At 42.4% G+C, this 20823-nt stretch overlaps 1 protein-coding gene across 1 annotated transcript in view; it reads right to left on the reverse strand.

The window, feature by feature from the left end:
- Positions 1 to 20823, reverse strand: part of elp2 (elongator acetyltransferase complex subunit 2) — a 31352-nt gene that overhangs the window by 4800 nt on the left and 5729 nt on the right. Inside the window, exons 8-18 of the mRNA XM_061741878.1 lie at positions 20389 to 20544; positions 20073 to 20168; positions 19563 to 19663; positions 13791 to 13922; positions 12903 to 13052; positions 10167 to 10358; positions 9912 to 9981; positions 9584 to 9679; positions 7308 to 7365; positions 3786 to 3858; positions 3473 to 3665 (exon numbers count right to left, since the gene is read on the reverse strand). Of these exons, the coding sequence (XP_061597862.1) occupies positions 3473 to 3665; positions 3786 to 3858; positions 7308 to 7365; positions 9584 to 9679; positions 9912 to 9981; positions 10167 to 10358; positions 12903 to 13052; positions 13791 to 13922; positions 19563 to 19663; positions 20073 to 20168; positions 20389 to 20544 (1317 nt within the window). The remainder of the gene's footprint in view (positions 1 to 3472; positions 3666 to 3785; positions 3859 to 7307; positions 7366 to 9583; positions 9680 to 9911; positions 9982 to 10166; positions 10359 to 12902; positions 13053 to 13790; positions 13923 to 19562; positions 19664 to 20072; positions 20169 to 20388; positions 20545 to 20823) is intronic.

Genomic DNA, 20823 nt, shown 5'->3' on the forward strand with positions numbered 1-20823 from the left:
CTGTTCGGCCACTCGAGCCAGAGGTAAAGCCCTGTGGAAGCAGCAGCAGGTGTCTCCCTTTGTCTCCCGGTGCGACGGTCCACTCAACCATAGGAGCAGGGACATTGCGGGCTCTGTTTAAGGGAATTTCTGTGGGTGACATCTGTGTCGGGGCCAGCTGGTCATCACCGCACTTCCCTTCAGTTCAAGCGACTGGGTGTGACGGTCCCTTCTGTGACTCACTCTGTCCTCTCTGCTGCTCAGCATCGAGGTGCTGCGTTGACCTCGGTTTGTTGGCTGCTCTGCAGAGCGTGTGTAAATGTCCCGTCTCATACGGGTTGTACAGACTGAATAAAATGAAAAGAATTGAAATTTTGAGGCCTTAAGCTCTGTTCCATGAAGGAGATGTAACTATTGGGTTTACCTGGTCCTCCAATACACTGAGACAGGCTACCTGGACTGGCTACCTGTAAAACACAAGTCTCCTCTCACTTGGCTACAAATACCCCTTTTACACCAAGCTGGTTCCAGAGCTGGTTCTGGGCTAGGGCCAGACTTAGCACCAGTTCTTTTGTTTTACACAGCCTAAGCACCAGCTCCTGGCTCTCAAAACTGGTGCTACACCAGCCCCAAGTCTTAGCTGGGCCAGCTCAAAGAACCAGTTTCGTCGGGGGCTACGTGCTTACGTCAAGGGCTGGGGGCGGTGTTACTGAACAACCACAGCAGAGTAAACACGGAAGAGCGCCGTTTTTAAACAACAGAGCGTTGAAGACGGCGGTTAAGTTAGCAGACTCTTTTATTGTTACATCCATTTATTTAATAATGGATGTAAAACAGAAGCAGCAGTGGTCTACGGTACAATCCATCAACAGTAACGTCGGCGGGCTCCGATGGAGCGCAGCCTCGCGTCCGAGCCCGCTCCCAGCCCGTCCCCGCGGGCCGGGAATTTTTATTAAATAAATGGATGTCATAATAAAAGAGTCTGCTAACTTAACCGCCGTCTTCAATTAATCGAATTAAAAACAGCTTTTAACTGTCGGCTTCCTCATATGGTGTGACGATCGACGCAGAGCCTACGGCGTAGGTTACGCGGCGACGGGCGCCGTACGCCGTACCCTACGGCGTAGGCTCTGCGTCGATTTAACGCGGAACCATAAATCAGCTCCGGAGCCGGCAGGCAGGCAGAAATCCCGAAATTTTCAGAGCAAATTTCTTAACAGGCGTTATTTGGATAAACTGAGCCCAGGTTGGGGATCTTAAAGGTTACTTTACCTGAAAAAATATTAAAACTTAATAAAGTGCCATATTAACAGCGCTACAGCTGAAATTAAAACAGCTTTTGGCTCTCAGCTTCCTGATCAGGGTGAAAACGAGGGGGAGTGGTGATGTGATGACGTGGCTCTCTGGCCAGCTGCTGGGCAGCACCAGCTGTGTAAAAGCAAACGGTTCTTACTTAGAACCAACCGCGAACCGGCTCTAGTACCAGCACTAGCACCAGCCCTGGAACCAGCTTGGTGTAAAAGGGGTATGTGATCTCAGGATCGATCACAAGAACAGCAGCTGGCCTCGCCCTCCCCTTACACGAGGAGATCAAAGCCCAGACTGTTTGCCGACTTCGTTCCTGAATGGTGGAACAAGTTACCGGCGGCCACAACGGCAGAGTCGTCCCATCTCTGCGGTCAAGAAGCTGTTGAAAACGTTCCTCTTCCAATAGCACCTTCTGTTAGGACCTGCACTTCCATGCCGTCTTTAATGCAGTCTCCATGGTAAGTTGCTTTGAGTAAAAGCATGTGCTAACTGCAACGTAATAACGCTTTCCAGACTGATGTGCAACAACAATTGCTTCTCTGTGCACTAGCTGATTATCACAGCAAAGGCTGATGTTTATCAGCACCTGGCTGCAACTTACAGTCTTAAGTCCTGCAGAGGCAATAAAAAACGGCTACTTAGAAATGCCAACATTATTATACTTTTTTCCCTTTTTGGCTTAATTGTTTGGTTAAATTAATAATAGGACCGCGATGAGATGATTAGATAAAATATCAGACCGCACACAGCAGTGCATGTGGAAGACTACGCCCATTAGATAGGAAATTAGATAGAAACTTAAAAAAGAAAAAAAAAGGGGGGGGGATTGCAGGGTAAAGATGTAAAAGTAACGGAGGACGTGCTGAGCCAAACATGTACGATGCAAAAGATAGCAGAGCCAGACTGTTTGATCAGCACAGACTTCATTTAACCTTCCCTCGTCTAAGCCAGCGAGACCGCGTGTGTGTGTGTGTGTGTGCGTGTGTGTGTTTGTGTGTGTTTGTGTGTGTTTGTGTTTCTTCAGAATCAGCTTGAGTGATTCAGCATCCAACCAGACCAGACGGGATCCCCAACCTTCCACCCCCTCCCCCTCCCATTCCAAACACACACCAACTATTGTGCCATTGTGCCGCCTGCCTGGCATGCAAGCAAACAGGAGGGTGCAGGTCTGGTCACATCCGTCAGTGCACATTAGGACCGTCTGAAGCAGCCGGCAGCTACACGAGCTGCTTCACCAGGTGCAGGTGGGAGGTAATCCTTTGGGTTTAAATGCCGGGCTCTGCTCGTTTTTAATGCAGGATTGACTTATTCGTCTGAGATTTTCCTCATATAAACAAAACAAACTCTCCAGCACGACAGTCTTTAAACAAAAAATGAAGTCTAACAGAAATACTCAGTAACTTGGAGCAATTTGTCATGTGTTGTTGTTTAACTGTATGTAGCTTCAGGTTTAATTACAGTTGATGCTGAATTACTTTTTTTTTTTTAAACTAATCCTCAAAGATAAAATATAAAACGTGTAAATGAGCATAACATGGGCTCCTAAGTGGAACACGTAAACTTAGATAATAAATCTAATGATAGAAGACAGCAGTAGATCAACACATAGAAACAGGCAGAGGAAATGCGTTTAAGATTGAATTTTTAAAAAGTGTTTTATTTATAAGGTGTTTTCTGGACGACTATCAGTCAATGAATCACTTGTTTGGCTCTTCACACTATTAATTAGGGGGAGTCCTTCCACTGAGACCAGCCTGACTTGGAATTCATTTTGGAACGACTTCTCTCAGTTGGTGTACCCTTATTTTAATTAATTTGAATTGGGATCTCTGATGTCTGCCAGGGGGGGCTCCAGTGTTGTCATCTCGTCTTGAAATTCAGTCACAGAGCTTCTTAATTAAACAAAATCTGTTTGCATAGCACAACGAGAGCTATTATGCTATCCTGAGCTGCAAAAGACTATAATTATCGCCTCATGTTCATCTGGCTCTGCACAATGAAAATACATACACATACATATACATATATATATATATATATATATATATATATATATATATATATATATAGTCACAATTCTGCTCATGGAGGGAAGCTGGCTCTTGACTTTTTGAGTATGGTATGTTCATTGCTTCATCATTTTACTAATGTGTGATCACATTCTTTAATGTTTTGTTTTTCTCACCTGGGTTCTGCGGTGTGGGCTGATTCCGTCGCCACAGAGACCACGTGCGATCTCGGGAGACAGCCAATAAGAGCTGTGCGTCAGGTGAGAATGCCATCTGGGTGACTGTGAGGGTGTGATACGGCAACATCTGCAGCTGACGCCAGGCGGTCGTACTCCACAGCACCACTGCTGCATGCTCCGCTTTAGATGCCTGGCAAGACAGCGGCCGTCAGTTCATCTCACGTGCCTTTGCTCTCTTAGCTGGTTAAATTTGTTGTAAAAACTGTCATAACGTCCTTTCAGTTTTAAAGATGGCTCTTTTCAAACTGACCTTGCATGCAGATGCCACCACCGTTCCGGTCCTGTCAGACGCAAGGCAGTATATCTCGAAGCCATGGCCATACCTAGAGTAAGACAATCACACACAGGCGAGTTATTAATAGATATGGAAGCATAGGATTTTTCAGACGGACACACCGGGGACTGAAGGAACGTGTGAGCTGCCACCGGCTCCGGTCTTTGAACTTCCTCATTTAAGAACAGAAAAACCAGCGTGCAACAAAAAAAAAAATACTGATAAGTGACGACTAGTCCTCCTCCTGCCGACTGGAGAGAACAGCGATGACGCAGCAGCCAGTCACACGCGGCCTGATTGTTTTTAGGCCGTTTTTAAAAGTCAACAAAGTGAAATCACAATAATTCAACGTAACAAAATAAAAAAAAATTAAAAAAACATCCTCCATTACCTGGAAGCTTTCAAACACGGCAGCAATTTGGCCATCACAATGCCTGGAACATTGTTTATACCGCAAAATAATTTGGTCATTTACTCATTTTAATGTTTCTATTATGCACACAAAGATTTAAGAGGCGAAGCCAAACGGAAGCATAAAAATGCTTTTCAACACACAAAGTCCACGCCTCAAATAAAAGGCCGCGCAATACGTCATGTTTATAGCGGATTGACTGCTAAATGGATTTAACATTGGCAACAAATGGAGGCAATATATTCACCCTGGAGAGGAGTCTGCTGGGAAGGCGGCAAGCAGGATTTTGATTGGCTGACATAAAAGGGGGGGACTTCGATGGAAAGCCGTGGGAAATCCATCATTTTCAGATACAATAAACACTTTGGAAGATCCAAATAAACATCTTCGTCTACAAATGTTGCTTCATTAAGAGACCGGGAGATAGCGTTAAACATTCCCCCGTTTTTTCTTTGTTTTGATTTTTTTTCTTCTTTTTTTTCCCTCCGTTGATGAGAGCTGTGCAGAGTCTTGGCATTCTCCCAGCCAGCTTCCCCAGGAATGCTGTTCAATCAGCAGGTCCGCTCTGTTCAAAATTCATCCGTTGACCTTGCACTCCGAATGTTTTTCAGCCCACAGGCCGGTTTATGTCGAGGTGGTGTTGCTATGTAGTTCATTTTGTGATCGACTGCACAGACTGCCAAAAACCAACATATTTCACTATTACTTTAACTCATTACAGTCCTGGGGGGAAAAAATCAGCTCAGAAAACTGTTGATTGTGTGTCATACTGCATGTTATATCTTCAAGTTGAGTTGAAAAGCCGTTTTTAAAAAAGGTCCCAAGTGGAAGACGACGGCTCACTTCTAGTTAAGATGATAAATGGATTCAGTTCAATTCAATTTTATTTATCTAGCATCTATCACAATACAAACTGTCTCCAGGCCCTTTTCAGACGATGAGAGCGTGACCCCCGAGCAAATATCAAAACACACAATGACAAGTAAGTAATTCCCAGAACGGGAGAAAAAAAACATTAATCCAAAAAGTGGAAAAACTCCCCTTCAAAGTGTAGTTTAACTAAAACTAGGATTTTTGGTCCTGTTCCTTTGAGAGTGTGTGCCAGGAAACGGGCTTCCATCAGTGGAAGTCCGGGATAAAAGCTCAGGCCATAAGTGTAATGGGGATGACCTTCTCCTCGGTCCTTTAAGCCGCAGTGCCTCCATCACCGTGTCCACAACATTACAATTCATTTATTCACAATTTATCGCATACTTAAACAACATCATTACAACGGAATGCTGCTGTGACACGCCATCGCGTCAGGTTTGCGCTTAGTGGGACAATCGTTTACATGTCAGCCCAACCCGGGACAAACCTCCGGGCTGTGTGAGGGCTGCTCAACCAAGACAGGAAGTGAAGAAAAGCTCAGCTGAAATCTAATTGAGATGCACTGAAGAGTGTGCTATAGCCCGGAGCACCGCTGCAAAGAAAGGATGCAAGATGTCAGCCGAGGGCCTGATCGATAAACCATAACAGGGAGAGAGGGAGAGAGGACCACCCCAACCTGCTATAAACATCCACCGCAATAAAGCTGGGATGATTAACAAACAAGATGTCAGAAATTAAAAGAGGAGGCAGAGACGTGTCTGCACTGTGAACCAGCGTCCAACACAGAGAAAAGACTTTAGCTCAAGTTCTACTTTTAAAACCCAACTTCTGAACAAATAATATAAACAATTTGAATGTAATCTTGCCATCTATCCATGTACAATATATGCTTTAATACGGTACTCACCATGTTAGGATTTGGACAGTGAAAACATGAATGTTGCTTCTGCAATCACACACTTGGATTTAAGGACGGGACATCAATGTTTCATACTGTTTATGCCAAGTTATGTGGCGATGTACAACAAAACTGAATCATCTACGTGCATTTTGCTTTGTTAAAATCTTTTCTTAAAACAGCACAGAGGAACTTTGTGGAGCCCCCTATGGGTGGTGGAGAAGTGCTTTTGTATGTTCCTTTGCTCGGCCGCTGCTTTTCTTCCATAATCATGTCCACTGTAGTTCTGTGAGCTAGTTTCACCACGGTTCACTCACCGGAGCGGGACGTTAGTTTGGTAATGTTTTGTTTTATTATGACAACGATGCGAAAGATAACAGCAAATATGACATCAGATGAAAGTCAAACTGATATTTCAACAAGAATAAAAGTTGTTTTTTTTGCCATTTTATAATCAATCTATTGAAGAGATTAAAATAAGACCATTACATACCAGGATGGCAGGAAGAATAACAAAAAATACGTAGACGTGCATACACCTTGATCTCACTGGAACATCCTCCTGGAGTTTTTACATTTAGGAGCAAACTGTGTTGATTTAAGACCCCTGCTCAGGCTACATCAACATCAGTAGAGAACACTATTGTATTGAGGAATACGTTTAAAGAATGGGAATACTGAGTTCTTTGCTATTATGAAAATTGTGAAAATATCCCCACGCATATGAATAAAGCTCGTCAGTGGCCCGGTACGTCATGTGATTTGGACCTAAAGGAGTTTTTCACTTGCTGAAGATGAAATTAAATGAAGCGGCACAAACTGAAAAACTGAAGACAGCTGCAGTAAACCTTGCAAAGCATCATAAAGGAGGAAGGCCATTCTTTGCTGATGATTATGGGTAATAAAAACAAGCACTTTAGTCATAGTTATGTTAATTTATCCGATTAGATTTGAGGTCTGGTGGTTCTACATATTAAAGAGCTGTAAATCTAAATCTCAGTCTACAATTAGGGCGTCGATGCGCCATATTCACTATATAACAGGAGGCAGGACATAATTTGGTCATTTAGTTAACTAACTAAATATTTCCAGGCATAAATGTGCTTCTGAAGTTACTTGGCTGCAGCCATGCAGACTGTTTATTTCACAACGTCCAAAAACCACACACAAAAGCGTAAACTACTTAAATTAAAAAAGCAAAACTAAAAGGGATGAGCAACTGTGTCATAAACATTGACAGCAACAAACAAAAACACCTCCAGGCTCCAAACAGCAGGTATCTGCAACAAAAGACAGGAAAAAACACTTCAATACTCACAGTTTTTGGACTTCCGGCCAAAGTGTGTTCTGAAGAAGATGATCCTCTGTTGGTGGCTCTGTACATGCACACACACACAAATACACACAACGCAGACTTGAAAGCACAACTTGAAATTCTTACACAACCGCCACTTGCAAGACCTTGAAACTAAGCTGTTCAAAAGTTGAAAAACAGTCAGCTCAAACTTTTAAAAGGGTATTACACCCAAATGAATAATATGAAAGCCCTGAACTGCTAATGAGTGATAGATAAGGCACTTTGAATGTGTGCAAATGTAAAAGGGACATCATTGAAACAGAGAGAGGGAGACCATAAGTACCATAAAGAAAAGTCAGAGCGACAGACTCAAATAAAAGCTGCACGCTAGACTGAGGACACGAGGACTGCATCATAACAATACTCCGTCACATCCGTGCAGCGTTTCTCTGCATTTAGCTTGCACGAAATCCTCAGGCCTTAAACTTGTCGCTCGGCCCCGAAAAAGCTATCCTGTAACAATTGCAGCTTTATCTCCAATTCTTCACAGCTGCAGGTTTTAAGGAGGATCAAGTGTTACAGAGAGCGGATCCTCCCCCTCACACCGCAGGATCTGCATACGCGCGGCTTGCTGTTGTATTGCGTGTAATGGTACCCCTGCACTCGTGGCCTTGTTGATTATTGTTATTCCTGTCCCTTTGGCGTAAATATCCATTTCTCTCCCTGCCCACAGAAGCCAGTCTAACAAGTGAAAATGCATTGTTAACAGCAGTCTTCACACTTTGTTGATCCCTTCACAGCCGGGGGTCAGCCACACTTAATCTGCGCCATCATCACACGATCCTACTTTCTAATTAGCATTGCAGATTAAGAAGTGGCCTGAATCAGGCTGACGACAGCTTTTGACATCCTCTTCCACTTGTGCTTAAAATGCTTGCCAACTCTTTCCTTTCCAATCTGCCAATATCCTAAAATGTATTCCTCTTTTCTTCCATTTTTCCCCCTTCTTGTTTTAAAACCTTTGTTATTTTACATTTCTCTCCCTACAGATGTTTGTTATGTCATATTTCTCAGACTTAAATTTTCCTTTTCTCGCATTGCTGCCGCCAGCCTCCAGCAGACCGTCAAACACAGAGAACTCCAGATGTGGTGCTGCACATCTTCACTCGTCTAGGAGCACAAGCAACAGGCAAGACAGAAAGGGCCAATCCCAATACACCCCCTACTTTCCACCACTAGCCCTCACTCACTACCACTGGGATTGGGACACCACTTGCTATGTCACTGCGTGGTTTACGTTCGGGTATGTAAGCGACTGCGTAGTTACGTTTGCACATACGTCACACCATATCAGGAAGCCGAGAGCTAGAAGCTGTTTTAATTTCCACTGTAGCGCTGTTAATATGCCACTTTATTAAGTTTTAATATTTTTTCAGGCGTAAAAGTAACCGTTAAGATCCCCAACCTGGGCTCAGTTTATCCAAATAACGCCTGTTAAGAAATTTGCTCCGATGTTTTCAGGATGAGAAGAGCCTGCCGGCTCGGGAGCTGATTTATGGTTCCGCGTTAAATCGGCGTAGGGTACGGCGTAGGGTACGGCGTAGGGTACGGCGTAGGGTACGGCGTACGGCGCACGTCGCCGTATAACCTACGCCGTAGGCTCTGCGTTGGTGTAACGCCGAACCATAAATCAGCCTTTATTCTGGTGAGGTCTGAAAAGACTTCGCAACAACGGGCAAACAAGTGATTATGTACATTCACTGAGTGAATATTATGAAAGTAATAATATCTCGCTATAAATGTAATCAAAACGCATTTTTATGCAGAAACTAACTCAAAATATTGATTTTATTCACTAAAAAATAAGAAATGTCCGCCATGTTTTTTTGTTTGATTCAGTCTGCAACTGATGACGTAAAGCATTCTGGGAAATTTTTCTGGCCCTCGGTCGCGAAGTCAGCATCTGAAATCCCTAGCTGTGAAGGGCTAGATTCATACAATCTAACCCTCGATATGTCCACTAGCCCTACATGCAAAGAGGAATTGGGACACCACTACCCTCACGGGAACGCGCAAAATTTAGGGGTAGGGCTGAAAAGTACGGCTAGGGGGTGTATTGGGACTGGCCCAAAGTCTCCACTGCGTCCTGAGGACGCTCCCTGGACGGCAGTGAAGAATATGTATCCGTTCATAAGGCCATAGAGGAAGACTTGGATTTATTTTGGCCATCAGGATTGTTGACCAGCACGTTTTATGACATGTTTGTGGCCTAATAGATGTTAACAGGATCACTGTACCGGTCAGCTTGAGTGGGTGGAAGTGAGACTCCTGGTACTGGTCCGATATCCTGTTGAACTGTTCATTTTCTTCATTGGTTTTTCGGACAAGGTCCCCTATAAAATGAAAAGAATATAACTGTTACATAACATAAATTAAGCACAAACATAATAAACTGATCATGCAGCAGTCTAAAAAACTACTGATCATTAGACCAAGACTGCGGTAATAAAAGCAGTCAGGACGTTTACATGCACTAAGAGAAAATTGATTTGTTGCCTTAATCCGACCAATATCGAAGTTGTAACAGTCAAGACTCTCAACCGTGGGAGAGAACAAGTGTTTTACCTTGAAACACAGCTTTGTTGGATAGACCCAAGGCAGGTGTGCTGGCTCCTTCTGGCAGGTTGTCAGAGTCCTGACCAGTATAAGACATATGAAGAAGGAGAGATGTTCACAAATAAAAAAACGAGAAGATTTGAAAGAAAACTGCATGGTCCACAGTGAGACAGTTGTTAGGATCTGATCTTAAAGCAAAGGGCAAACATGGCTGGAATGCTCATTTTCAGTCATTGGATATTAATAATTCAGGTGTAAACTCACGCTGGACGTCAGCAGCTTCTCTGTTGAGGTCCCGGAGATGTTGGCAAAGTTTTCGACGAAATTGCGAGGCGCTTGAAACACCCTCAGGACCTTCTCATCAGCTCCCGTCACGAACTGAAAGCGCCCCACCATGGCCAGACACTGCATGTCGTATCCGTGGATCTGCGGCCTTGAAATCTCGTGCCAGGTCGCCTGGAGGTTTGAAAAGGGAAAAAGAAAGAACACAAAAATATATTCTGAAGGCGCAGTCCTGTTTGTTGCGTTGCCGAGGGGAAGCGCCAGCATTTTTTTTTTTTGCAAAAGATCTCAGATCCCCCCAAAAAAGCCCTGAAACCAGGCAGAACATAATAATGACTCTCCTATTCGAGTGAAACATTTCCAGCTTACGATTCAAAGAGTTCTCACAGCAGGAGGAGGGTGGAGGGTTTCCCACCGGATGATCAGATTTTTAACTGGCAAAAAAAGCTGAAATCGTGATCATTTCTCTCCTCCATCTGTAGACGTGACTGCGGTGTCGTGCGCTACTCTGAAAGACTCCACGTGCATGTCCGTGTGAGGTGGGCTCTGCTCCCTTTTGCACCAACGAACCGAGCAGGACGTGATGGAGGGGTGACACGATGGCAAGAAAGTCTCAGAAATAACTCGTTTTCTGGATTAATTTACCATAAAATGTGACACTAGACACATGCAATCAGAACACACCCGATTAAATATTCACAGCTCTGGAGGACAAAGTAAGTGAACCCATGTGCGAATAATTTTAGCAAAACTTTGTACACCTGATCTGCAATTAATAACATGAATTTGGACGTGTAGTTTAGGGATAATCTGACAGAGAAATCTGAATTTTGGACTCAATTCACTTCAATTAAAAATACTTCATTAATCCCCGGAGGAAAATGAATAGGATACACATTGATTACAATGAATTGGATTCATGGGGATTATATTTATATTTAACTTTGTAACCTTTAAGAGCTTTCTGTGTGACGTGTCTAGAGATTACTTTGTTGTGAGTTGTGAATGTGTGAATGTGTGAATGTCTAAAGACTCGTCAGCTTTGGCACATTTACCATTTCATCAGCTCACACTTTACGGTACATCAATACAAAGACAAGACTGTCGATTCCAGTGGGTTGACGTACTTTTTCTGGCCAGTGTAAACAAAACTCAAAGAGAGAGCTTATGCATGCTTCAGTGAAACACAACTAGCAGAATAAATATTAGCCCGAGAGCATGTCCCACCAAGGTTAATATCATTTGCTTCTGTTGGGAGTACATCTGCATACCAAACACCCGAACAGCAACAGGAGACAACATAAAAAACAGGAAACAGAGCGACGAACAATTTACCCTTTAAATGTTAATCACGACATACTGATGGCAAATGTGTGGAATAGTCCATTTACTGCATTTTGAGTGTAATCCACTGAATTAAGGTCTAAAAGGTTTCCTACTCTGAAAGGAAAATCAATCCAAGGTGTAGGTTTTACGTATGTCTGTGACAGAAGTGAATGAGATGCACATTTCCATGTAGATAAGAACAGTATTAGAGAGTAAACATGGGAGCTTACATGCTTGCTATACATTTAATCTGGGTAGGCTCGGCTTTACGGTATACTTGATCCAAAAAATAAATTAAAAAGTACAGATGCATCTTGTGCTGCTACGTGATCTGTATCTACCTAATGTTTCCATCAACTGCTTGAGGGACAGGCGTGATTCTGTCAGCAGTTGACACAAACCAACAGGTAAGGGAAGAGTCTGTTCTAAAAGATGAAATAAGGGAGGAGTCTGTTCTAAATAATGAAATAAGAGAGGAGTTTGTTCTAAAAGATGAAATAAGGGAAGAGTCTGTTCTAAAAGATGAAATAAGGGAGGAGTCTGTTCTAAAAGATGAAATAAGGGAGGAGTCTGTTCTAAAAGATGAAATAAGGGAGGAGTCTGCTCTCGAAAGATGAAATAAGGGAGGAGTCTGTTCGAAAAGATGAAATAAGGGAGGAGTCTGTTCTCGAAAGATGAAATAAGGGAAGAGTCTGTTCTAAAAGATGAAATAAGGGAGGAGTCTGTTCGAAAAGATGAAATAACAGAAGAGTCTGTTCTAAATAATGAAATAAGAGAGGAGTTTGTTCTAAAAGATTAAATAAGGGAGGAGTCTGCTCTCGAAAGATGAAATAAGGGAAGAGTCTGTTCGAAAAGATGAAATAACAGAAGAGTCTGTTCTAAATAATGAAATAAGGGAGGAGTCTGTTCTAAAAGATGAAATAAGGGAGAAGTCTGTTCTAAAAGAAATAAGGGAGGAGTCTGTTCTAAATAATGAAATAAGGGAGGAGTCTGTTCTAAAAGATGAAATAAGGGAGAAGTCTGTTCTAAAAGATGAAATAAGGGAGGAGTCTGTTCTAAAAGATGAAATAAGGGAGGAGTCTGTTCTAAAAGATGAAATAAGGGAGGAGTCTGTTCTAAAAGATGAAATAAGGGAAGAGTCTGTTCTAAAAGATGAAATAAGGTGGAGTAGCATGCAGGGGTCCACTCCACCCGCTACTACGATGAACGGCAGTGTAAAGATGAGCCTGAGACAGGAGTTATTGTACTGTGTCCCCACGGGGATGTGACGCACTTACTTAATACCTCAAGAAACCTGATGTGCTACAGCAGCTTTAATGCCCAGGACAAATCTTTAACCATGAAAACAACTGTATTTTAATGAGCTGGTCACACCTTTGAGTCAGTTCTTACCTGTTTGCTGTCTTCCTTCCTCCATGTCGTGAACAGTTTGGTGGTTTGGTCCGAAGCAACACTGAGGATGAACTCGCCCTCGGGATCCCAGCTCAGGTCTTGGACGGCATTGAAGTGACCAGATATCACAACTCCTGGCCGCCACTCACCCTGGATGGAGAGCGTTGCAGGAAGCAGATTACATCCACCGCTGGTGACGGCCAGTTAACCTCGCAAACTGATGTTTATGATTGAACGAAGACGCCGCTAAGAAGCAAGTTTCCATTAAAACATCTAAACTACTTTTCAGTACCTTTGAATTTACCATCCAAATGGGTGTAATTGAAACTGAATAATCTCTGGATTTGTGACGGGACATCAAACCCTGATCGGTCCTCAGGGACGCCCATCAGAGACACTGACTTAGCCAGTCCAACTAAATGACGGCCAGACTTGGTGCAACTAATATTTCTAATCGCTCAAAAACAGAATATTATGATGTTCATTGAGAAGGTTTAATATTTGTGGGTTAGCAGGATTATACACAAGGAAAGTAAAAGGTTCACAACATTTTTGGAGTCTGTCCATCACAGCTAATTGAAACCCTAAACAGGAAGTGTGATTATTTCTCAACATATTTTAAAAATAAGGGAACCTAAACTATTTAGTGGCATTTGAAGAATAGATGGTGCTGCAGCAAAATAAGCAAATCTATGTTTAGTGATATTATTGGAGGTTTCAAAGCGTCCAAAGAGTGCTCTTGCAGTTTTAACTATTATTCCCACTCCACCCCTTCATTTACAACTAATGTTGTATATTTCTTCGGCACCTCCCGATGAATAAACAACAAAAACACTGATATTGCACTGATTTGAAGGTTAACGGACGACCGTGGCCGTGGCTCCACACCTCTTTATCTCGGTCCTTGCACCAGAGATGGAGTGCTCCATGAAAAGCGTGAGCCACAATCATAGAACCATCCGGACTCATCTGGCAGCCGTAGAAACCCAGAGTGTTTCCGCCCACCTCTCCGACCCGCACCTGGAGTCAAAAGACAAACAACGTGAGGGGGAAGTCAGCCTTTTCAACACGCTGCACAGCAAATATGATGTCAGACTGGGAAAGAAGAATTCATTTCAAGTAAAGAGTGCCTGCAGAAATGTTTTTTTATTATTACTATTCTCAGTAACATGCAGTTTTAGCTGCCTGGCTTAAGATGGACTGGATTTAACTGATCATAAATGCAATTGATTTGAGAGAATTTAAATGAAAGTCAACTGACAAGTTTAATTCCCCCGGTACAGCCCTGAGAGGACTAAAACCGTGAACTGTGAGCTGAAATGAACATATCTTGGTTTCATGTTGCAATTTAAAGAAAATAAATGCAGCTTAAAAAATAAACAAAAAAGAAAAAAAACTTGATGCCTATCAAATCTGTCCTCAGTCTCAGATTACTCTGACAAGGCAGCTCAGAAACTATGCACACACAAAAATAAAGGGTACTTATTATTTATATTACCAAACCAAAGGAGATTTGTCTAATATGCAACAAAAGCAGTTCAGTACAGCATTAAAGAGATTCAAAAGCTTGTGGATTCATGCAAATTGGGTTTGATTGAGGGTGTATGATTTCATATGGTGACAAAACCTGCGCTGCGAACCACCACCTCTCAGCTTCAGTCCATGCAGACAGTCAGTGTTGTGATTCAAATTATCATCCAGGGCAGAGTACCCTTCTGATTTAAGTGCAGACAGCAGCTACACAGACATACGAATAAGGTCATTCTAACTCACCCTCAAGATGAGAGGAGAATGAAATGAAAAAGAGCTTTTTCCCAACAGTGTAGGAGGAAAACAGGATTACAACCAAAAATGAGCAACACGCAGTAATAATACAGAGCGTCTTATTAGTTACCGAAACAAAATAAATTAATTAGTATCTGCATCGGATTGTCAATTTGAAATTAATATCGCATGCTAAAAAGAGAAGGAACAAGGTATTAATATCTAATAGAGTTGTTTTCTCCACCAGTAGTGTTCACTGAAGGATTATAGGACACGACCAAAGTAGCTTGAAAGATTCATAACAAAATATTCGTATTGGGGGACAGGATTTTGTTTGGGAAAAAAATAAATTAACCTCATGCAAGAAATGCGATGGACAGCACCGGGTTCACGTCTCATTACCATTGGCTATTAAAAAACCTTTAAAGCCTTATTGGGCTTTGAAGCTTCAGAGGAAAATTAAGCCTATAGGGAAGATCTATTAATATCTATAGGAGCTGAACCAGCTCCAAACACTGCTTCGCTGTTCCCTCCGCTGTGCTCTGAATCCAGATATAGCTATATCATATCACTTAAATCTTTAATTAGCTTGTGCCTTAAATCATATGTATGTTGGCTGTGAAAAAATATGGAGGTAGTGAATTTAAATTTCACTGATTAAAATCAAGACTTGTTATCTCCTTTATAAAACAAGGTGGGAGAGCAGGTCCAGCTCTGTAGCAGCATGATGCACTCGTGTTAATATGTGTTTTAAGGGGAAAAAAAACTGTTAAATGAAGAAGAAAAAAAACAGGCTGTCAAGGATCCAGCGCTCCACGTTGGCATTCAATGACCTTCAAAATAATGCCTGTGTGCATGCTGAAAACCAGCGGCACTAATGGCAGCAATAAAACCCTGCCTTTAATTTGAAGAGCATAATCCTCCAACCATGTAGAAAAGGATGGAACAAGGGAGACGGGGAGGAGAGACGGCCACAAAAGCCAGAGATGGTGAGATTGAGAGAGAACGAGATGCAACATTAAGCAGATTGGCTTTTAAAACCCTGCACAAGAGGAAGCTGTAAAAGCTCCGGCAAAAAAGCCGCCATCAGTCTTGTTTACGAGAAGACGAACAATGTGGATGCATGGCGTGCCTTATCGCCGAGCAGTGAGGGTATTCAAAAGGGATAGAACAAGGACGGCTGAGACAGGAAGGCATAGATCAATCCTGGTGATGCACGAAAGGTGACGAGCCGCGCACGAGCTCAGTCAAGCTCAGAAAGCCCATACAGTGTGAAGCACGGGTTTGCAAACTTTCACGCTCGCTCATTTGCCTTTACAGAGCTGCCAGCAGCAACGTCCGTCAACGCAAAGACCCGGGATTGGCCAACAGAGCCAGGAGGAGCCCTGATGATTAGTTACAATATACATAAATACACGAAAGTATTGCTTTGAGTTTCTGTGTATATTTAAGGTAATGAACAGGTCCTGAACAGGGTGGACCCCGACCTGAGCAGTAAATCTGATGTGGGGTTGGAGCAGATATGGAAAATTAATGACTACATGCAAGTGAGGCCATGAATAATAGCAGTAGAGACACTAACATCAGTAACGTCTGCTCCTCGTTTTGCATGACCAACGGGCCAAAAGATGTTCCTTTTTAAATATTGTTCAAGACCAGAAATAAAAATTATCCAAAAGTATTTTGGAAACTTATTCAGGCATTTTTTAGGCTTGTACCTTTAAAGGTTAGAGCGATGTAAATGTCAAATTACGATTTAAAAAACACCTATTAATGATTAAGACAAAGAATAAACGTACCGTATTTTGCAGACCATTAGGCACACCGGGTTCTAAGGCGCTTGTAAAACAAAACAGTCTGGTGAGTCGAACTCTATTCACAATAACTCAGAATATTGTTCAGTTGTAACTAGGGCTGTGCAATTAATCGATTTTAAATCTAAATCGGATTTATTAATCAAGACGATGTTAAAAAAAGGAAAATCGATTTTCCTTTTTTGCAGCTGGCTGCATTACAGACAGAGCTCGTCTAGTCATCTTTGTTTGGTCAAGAAAATTGTAAATGTTGTCACTTTACTAAACTCGAGGAGGATTTACAGTATCTTTCAATTGCACTTCATTCCCAATAGGGAAATTTGTTTGCTATTTTTCTTTAAAAATAAAGATAAAATATTTGAAACAATTTATTCCATTGTCTTTTGTAGTTTTACCAAAAAAATCGAAATCGAAATTCGGGTTTTCAGAGAAAAAAGAAAAAAATCTGGATTTTATTTTTGTCCAAAATCGCCCAGCCCTAGTTGTAACTAATACACAAGAAATACATTCATATTTTAAATAATTAATCTTCCTAGACCCCACAAATAAAAGGTGGAGGAGGTAAGCGTAGTACTGTTCTCTGTAGGTTCATTGTTGCCAGCGATAGAGGACACCTGAAGTCAGTGTGAGATTGGAACAACGTCGTAGTCCAACATTTGATTATAATTGGATTATGATACAGATTTGAAAATTGAGTTTACGCTAAAAACCGAATGTTGGCTTGACATCCACTTATAGTAAGGTAACATTGACTAGATGTTGGACGATGGTTGCTTACATTGAACGGTCCGACAATCAATCAAGCAGCTTCCAAAGTCGCACTAAAAACATTTTGACTGATTTTTGAGCGCAGTGTACCACATAAGACTGGTTTGAGGTCAGTGAGCTCAACTAAATTCATACATGAGGTGCCCGCATTACAGGGCGCACTGCCGATTTGAGAAAATTTAAGGATTTTAAGTGCGCCTTATAGTGCAGAAAATACTAAGCATGTGTTTTAATCCCCCGAATGGTTTTCAAGTGATCTTTCTAGTTTCTTCAGAGACTGAAAACTTTGAGCTTTTTTGAAAGAAATCAGGTTTTAGAAGGTATTGGTCGGTTTCCATTATACCGTGTAACCTTGAACCAATCAAGTCCTTCAATTTATTTCAGTCTTCAGAAACTATTCCTGCACGTAAAGTTTTGTGAAAAATCATTTCTTATTTTACACTTTGGGAGAACTCGTCCTGAAAATAGGTTATTTCTGTGAGAGACACACAGACACAGACACACACACAGACACAGACACACACTCCCTGAAGGCGTCGCGGTGGCCTACTGTGGTCAGTCGGAGACGTTAATTACCAGTTTGTCTTGTTACCAAGACGCGCTTTACGCAGCGGTGGGCCCTAACCGCCCCCCTGCTAACCCTGCTCTCCATTAAATCTCACCAATTATTCTAATCAGTGTGAAGATGTGGAGCACTTCTTTGTAAAAATCTGCTAATTAAGACACACGTGGCTGGTCATTTAGTGCTGCAGAATCGGCTCTGCCAAAACTAAATAAATAAATAAAATAACTCCAGTCTCAGTGAGGACCAACACTGCTGGGGCCTATTCAGGCACCAGGAAACACTCAACAAAGACCAAACACCTGCAATTACAATGTGCAAAAAGGCAGGGACAAAGATAAATACAACTGAATTCACTGAGGCTACTTTATTGTATATGTGCGTGTGTGTGTGTGCGTGTGTGTGTGAAAGAGCTTCGGAGGTTAAGCTTCCTTTGTAGGCAGGGGACCTGTCAGTTCAAAGGGTTCGGCTCTCAAAGAGAAATAGAGGAATAGAAAGGAGCCTCATATGTCATGCACTTTCACATTCAACAAAAAGGTTATTCCAGGTATATCCAAAGAATATGCCGAGGCTGTGGAGAGAGATTTCTCATATCAGACTGGTCGCCTGCAGCTCCTTACTTGGCCCCCACTAACCCATTTAGTTTAATGAACTTGTAAAAACATATGTGTGACATCAGCCGTGGCTTCGGGCTCAAATCATTGCGCCTTTGTTGGAGAATAAACTCAAGACTTTGAGTGTCTCCTTTCTCTCCCACTTTGGTTGTCCATGATCAGAAAAAAAAAAAAAGTGTCAAAAATGTAAGCGGTCAAGCGTGGAGTGTTTCAGATCCCCCCGGTGTGTAATCATGCTTCTGGTGGCTGCCGTGAAGACGCGTGTCGAAGGTGTGCGTGGATTTGAGAAACACATTCTTAGTCGTCTACGTGAGTCTTCATCAGTATTTTTGCATTTCAGACATGAGAAAGTGGAAATAAATGAATTGCCTTGCACAGCCTTAAACCACCTGAGATGCCAGATGTATTTAATATCATTATTATAAAAAAAAAAAAGGTGTGGAGCAGATGGGCAGAGAAGCGCTTTTTCGTTTCCATCCACACTTGTGTTAAATTTAGCCCCACTCTGGCACAACAGCAGCTGTTGGGACCTCCAAAGAGACGAGGTGGAGAAAAGAGGTCAGAAAGTGGGACAGAGATAATGTTAAAGTGGAGAAAAAGAAAAAGTGATAAAATATGGAAGAGATGATGTTATGTCAGGTGAATTTGGGGAAATGAAAGAGAAGAGACAAATCATCAAAAGGAGCGAAAAAAAAAGACAAAAAGGTGGAGCACAGACTAAGATGAGGGCTCCATCAGCCTCTCCACCTGCTCGACGTGATGGGGAACAGACTGTAAAGGATGGGTGAGTGATGGAGGGAAGGATGGAGGAGAGAAAAAAAAAAATCAGCTTGTCTAAATTCACAGTGGAGCATCAGACTCAGCGCCTCTTCATCACAGTCTATCACTTCTATTCTTGACACCTCAATGTCAGGGAGAGTGGAAAACTGACGTAGGAGCACTGACAGCAGGAGAGGGGAATCATGGAGGGCTGAGAGCTCAGGCTCCAGATCATGTCAGGAGCCACTGGAAGGGAAGGGGGCAGAAATAGAGCGTTGACCCTGTCATGTGACAGTGTGAATGATTGTGTAAAACCGGCAGAGAGTGACAGTGTCCGTCTGTGTGTGTTCATACGCTCTCCCATTACTCAAACACTAACCTGCTCCACCCAAACACCAGATCCCTCCTCAGGAGCCCAGAGGATTATCGTTTTGTCCATAGACGCAGACAGCAGACTGAGAGGCTGTTGCAGCTCTCCGTCTGCAGGGGGCGACAAAGAGACACCAAATATTCAGGAGCAGCATCGCCATGGTTAACGGATCTCTGACTCCCCTGAACGGGGATAACTGCAGGCAACGGATGCATTTAACTAATCTCACAAAATTAAACAAATAACAGTCATAATATATGACCAAAAAATGGTGTCATAATTTAGGAAAAACTGTGTCTCAGAGCCTTTTTTTGCAAGACGATTCATTTATTTCTACCATCTGTAAAAAATTAGGAAATGCTGAGGAGTCCCTGTGCTTCAAAAAAAAAAAAAAAAAAAAAAACAGCTTATTGAAAGGACCCTGTTGGTTATTATTTCAAAGCACTGAGACATATGCAACTGTCTTAAACCAGGGCTCATTAGTGAGTGAGCCTCTCCCTCCCTCTGAAGTCAAGCTACCTTTGTAGAAAGGAGGCTGCCAGTGGACTCCGTAGACCCAGTTCTCATGTCCCGCAAGCACCGTTTCAAGGGATGCAGCAAACGCTGAGGCTACGTCTGTGGCAAGAACACAAAGACAAAACTGAGACAGCATCTTACCCAATGAACAAACACAGCCAACTTCTGTACATGTTTATGATTTTTGTTTTTTTGCACAATATGTAACAGTAAAAGCATAAACATACAAAAGCCTTATAGAATTCCATTACTTTTTTTTTTTTTCTTTACTTTTTTTAAATCAACACCTTTTCTTATCAAGCTCCTCAGACCCGCTCACCTCTCTCCCTCACTTCAAAAACGTCCTCCTTCATTCTGATGACGGCGCGATCGTCCTCGCCGTGGCCGTCTCTGCCAGACTTGGCACGCAGCCTCCATACTCTGATGAGAGAGTCCTGTGAACAGCTGGCTAATAACAGCTCCCCATCTGAATGATCTGAATGAGCCGGAGAGAACGCCACAAAACCTTCACAAATGACCTTTTTTTTTTTTTTTGGCAAGCCCTTAAAATACTCTTCCTGAGGAGCTCATTCATCGTATCGGTGCGTACGTATGTTGGGATGCAGCGACGCTTTAGTACTGTTACAAAATGATAACATTTATCCCAAAGCATGTGGTGTGAAACGATGCCCTTGGAGTTGTGTGAGGGATAAAACCAGACTCGACACAGTATATGCTGGTGTTTGACATAACTAACTGCCGTTTACAGGATAAT

Source organism: Cololabis saira, chromosome 15, assembly GCF_033807715.1.
Source record: "Cololabis saira isolate AMF1-May2022 chromosome 15, fColSai1.1, whole genome shotgun sequence".
NCBI lineage: Eukaryota > Metazoa > Chordata > Actinopteri > Beloniformes > Belonidae > Cololabis > Cololabis saira.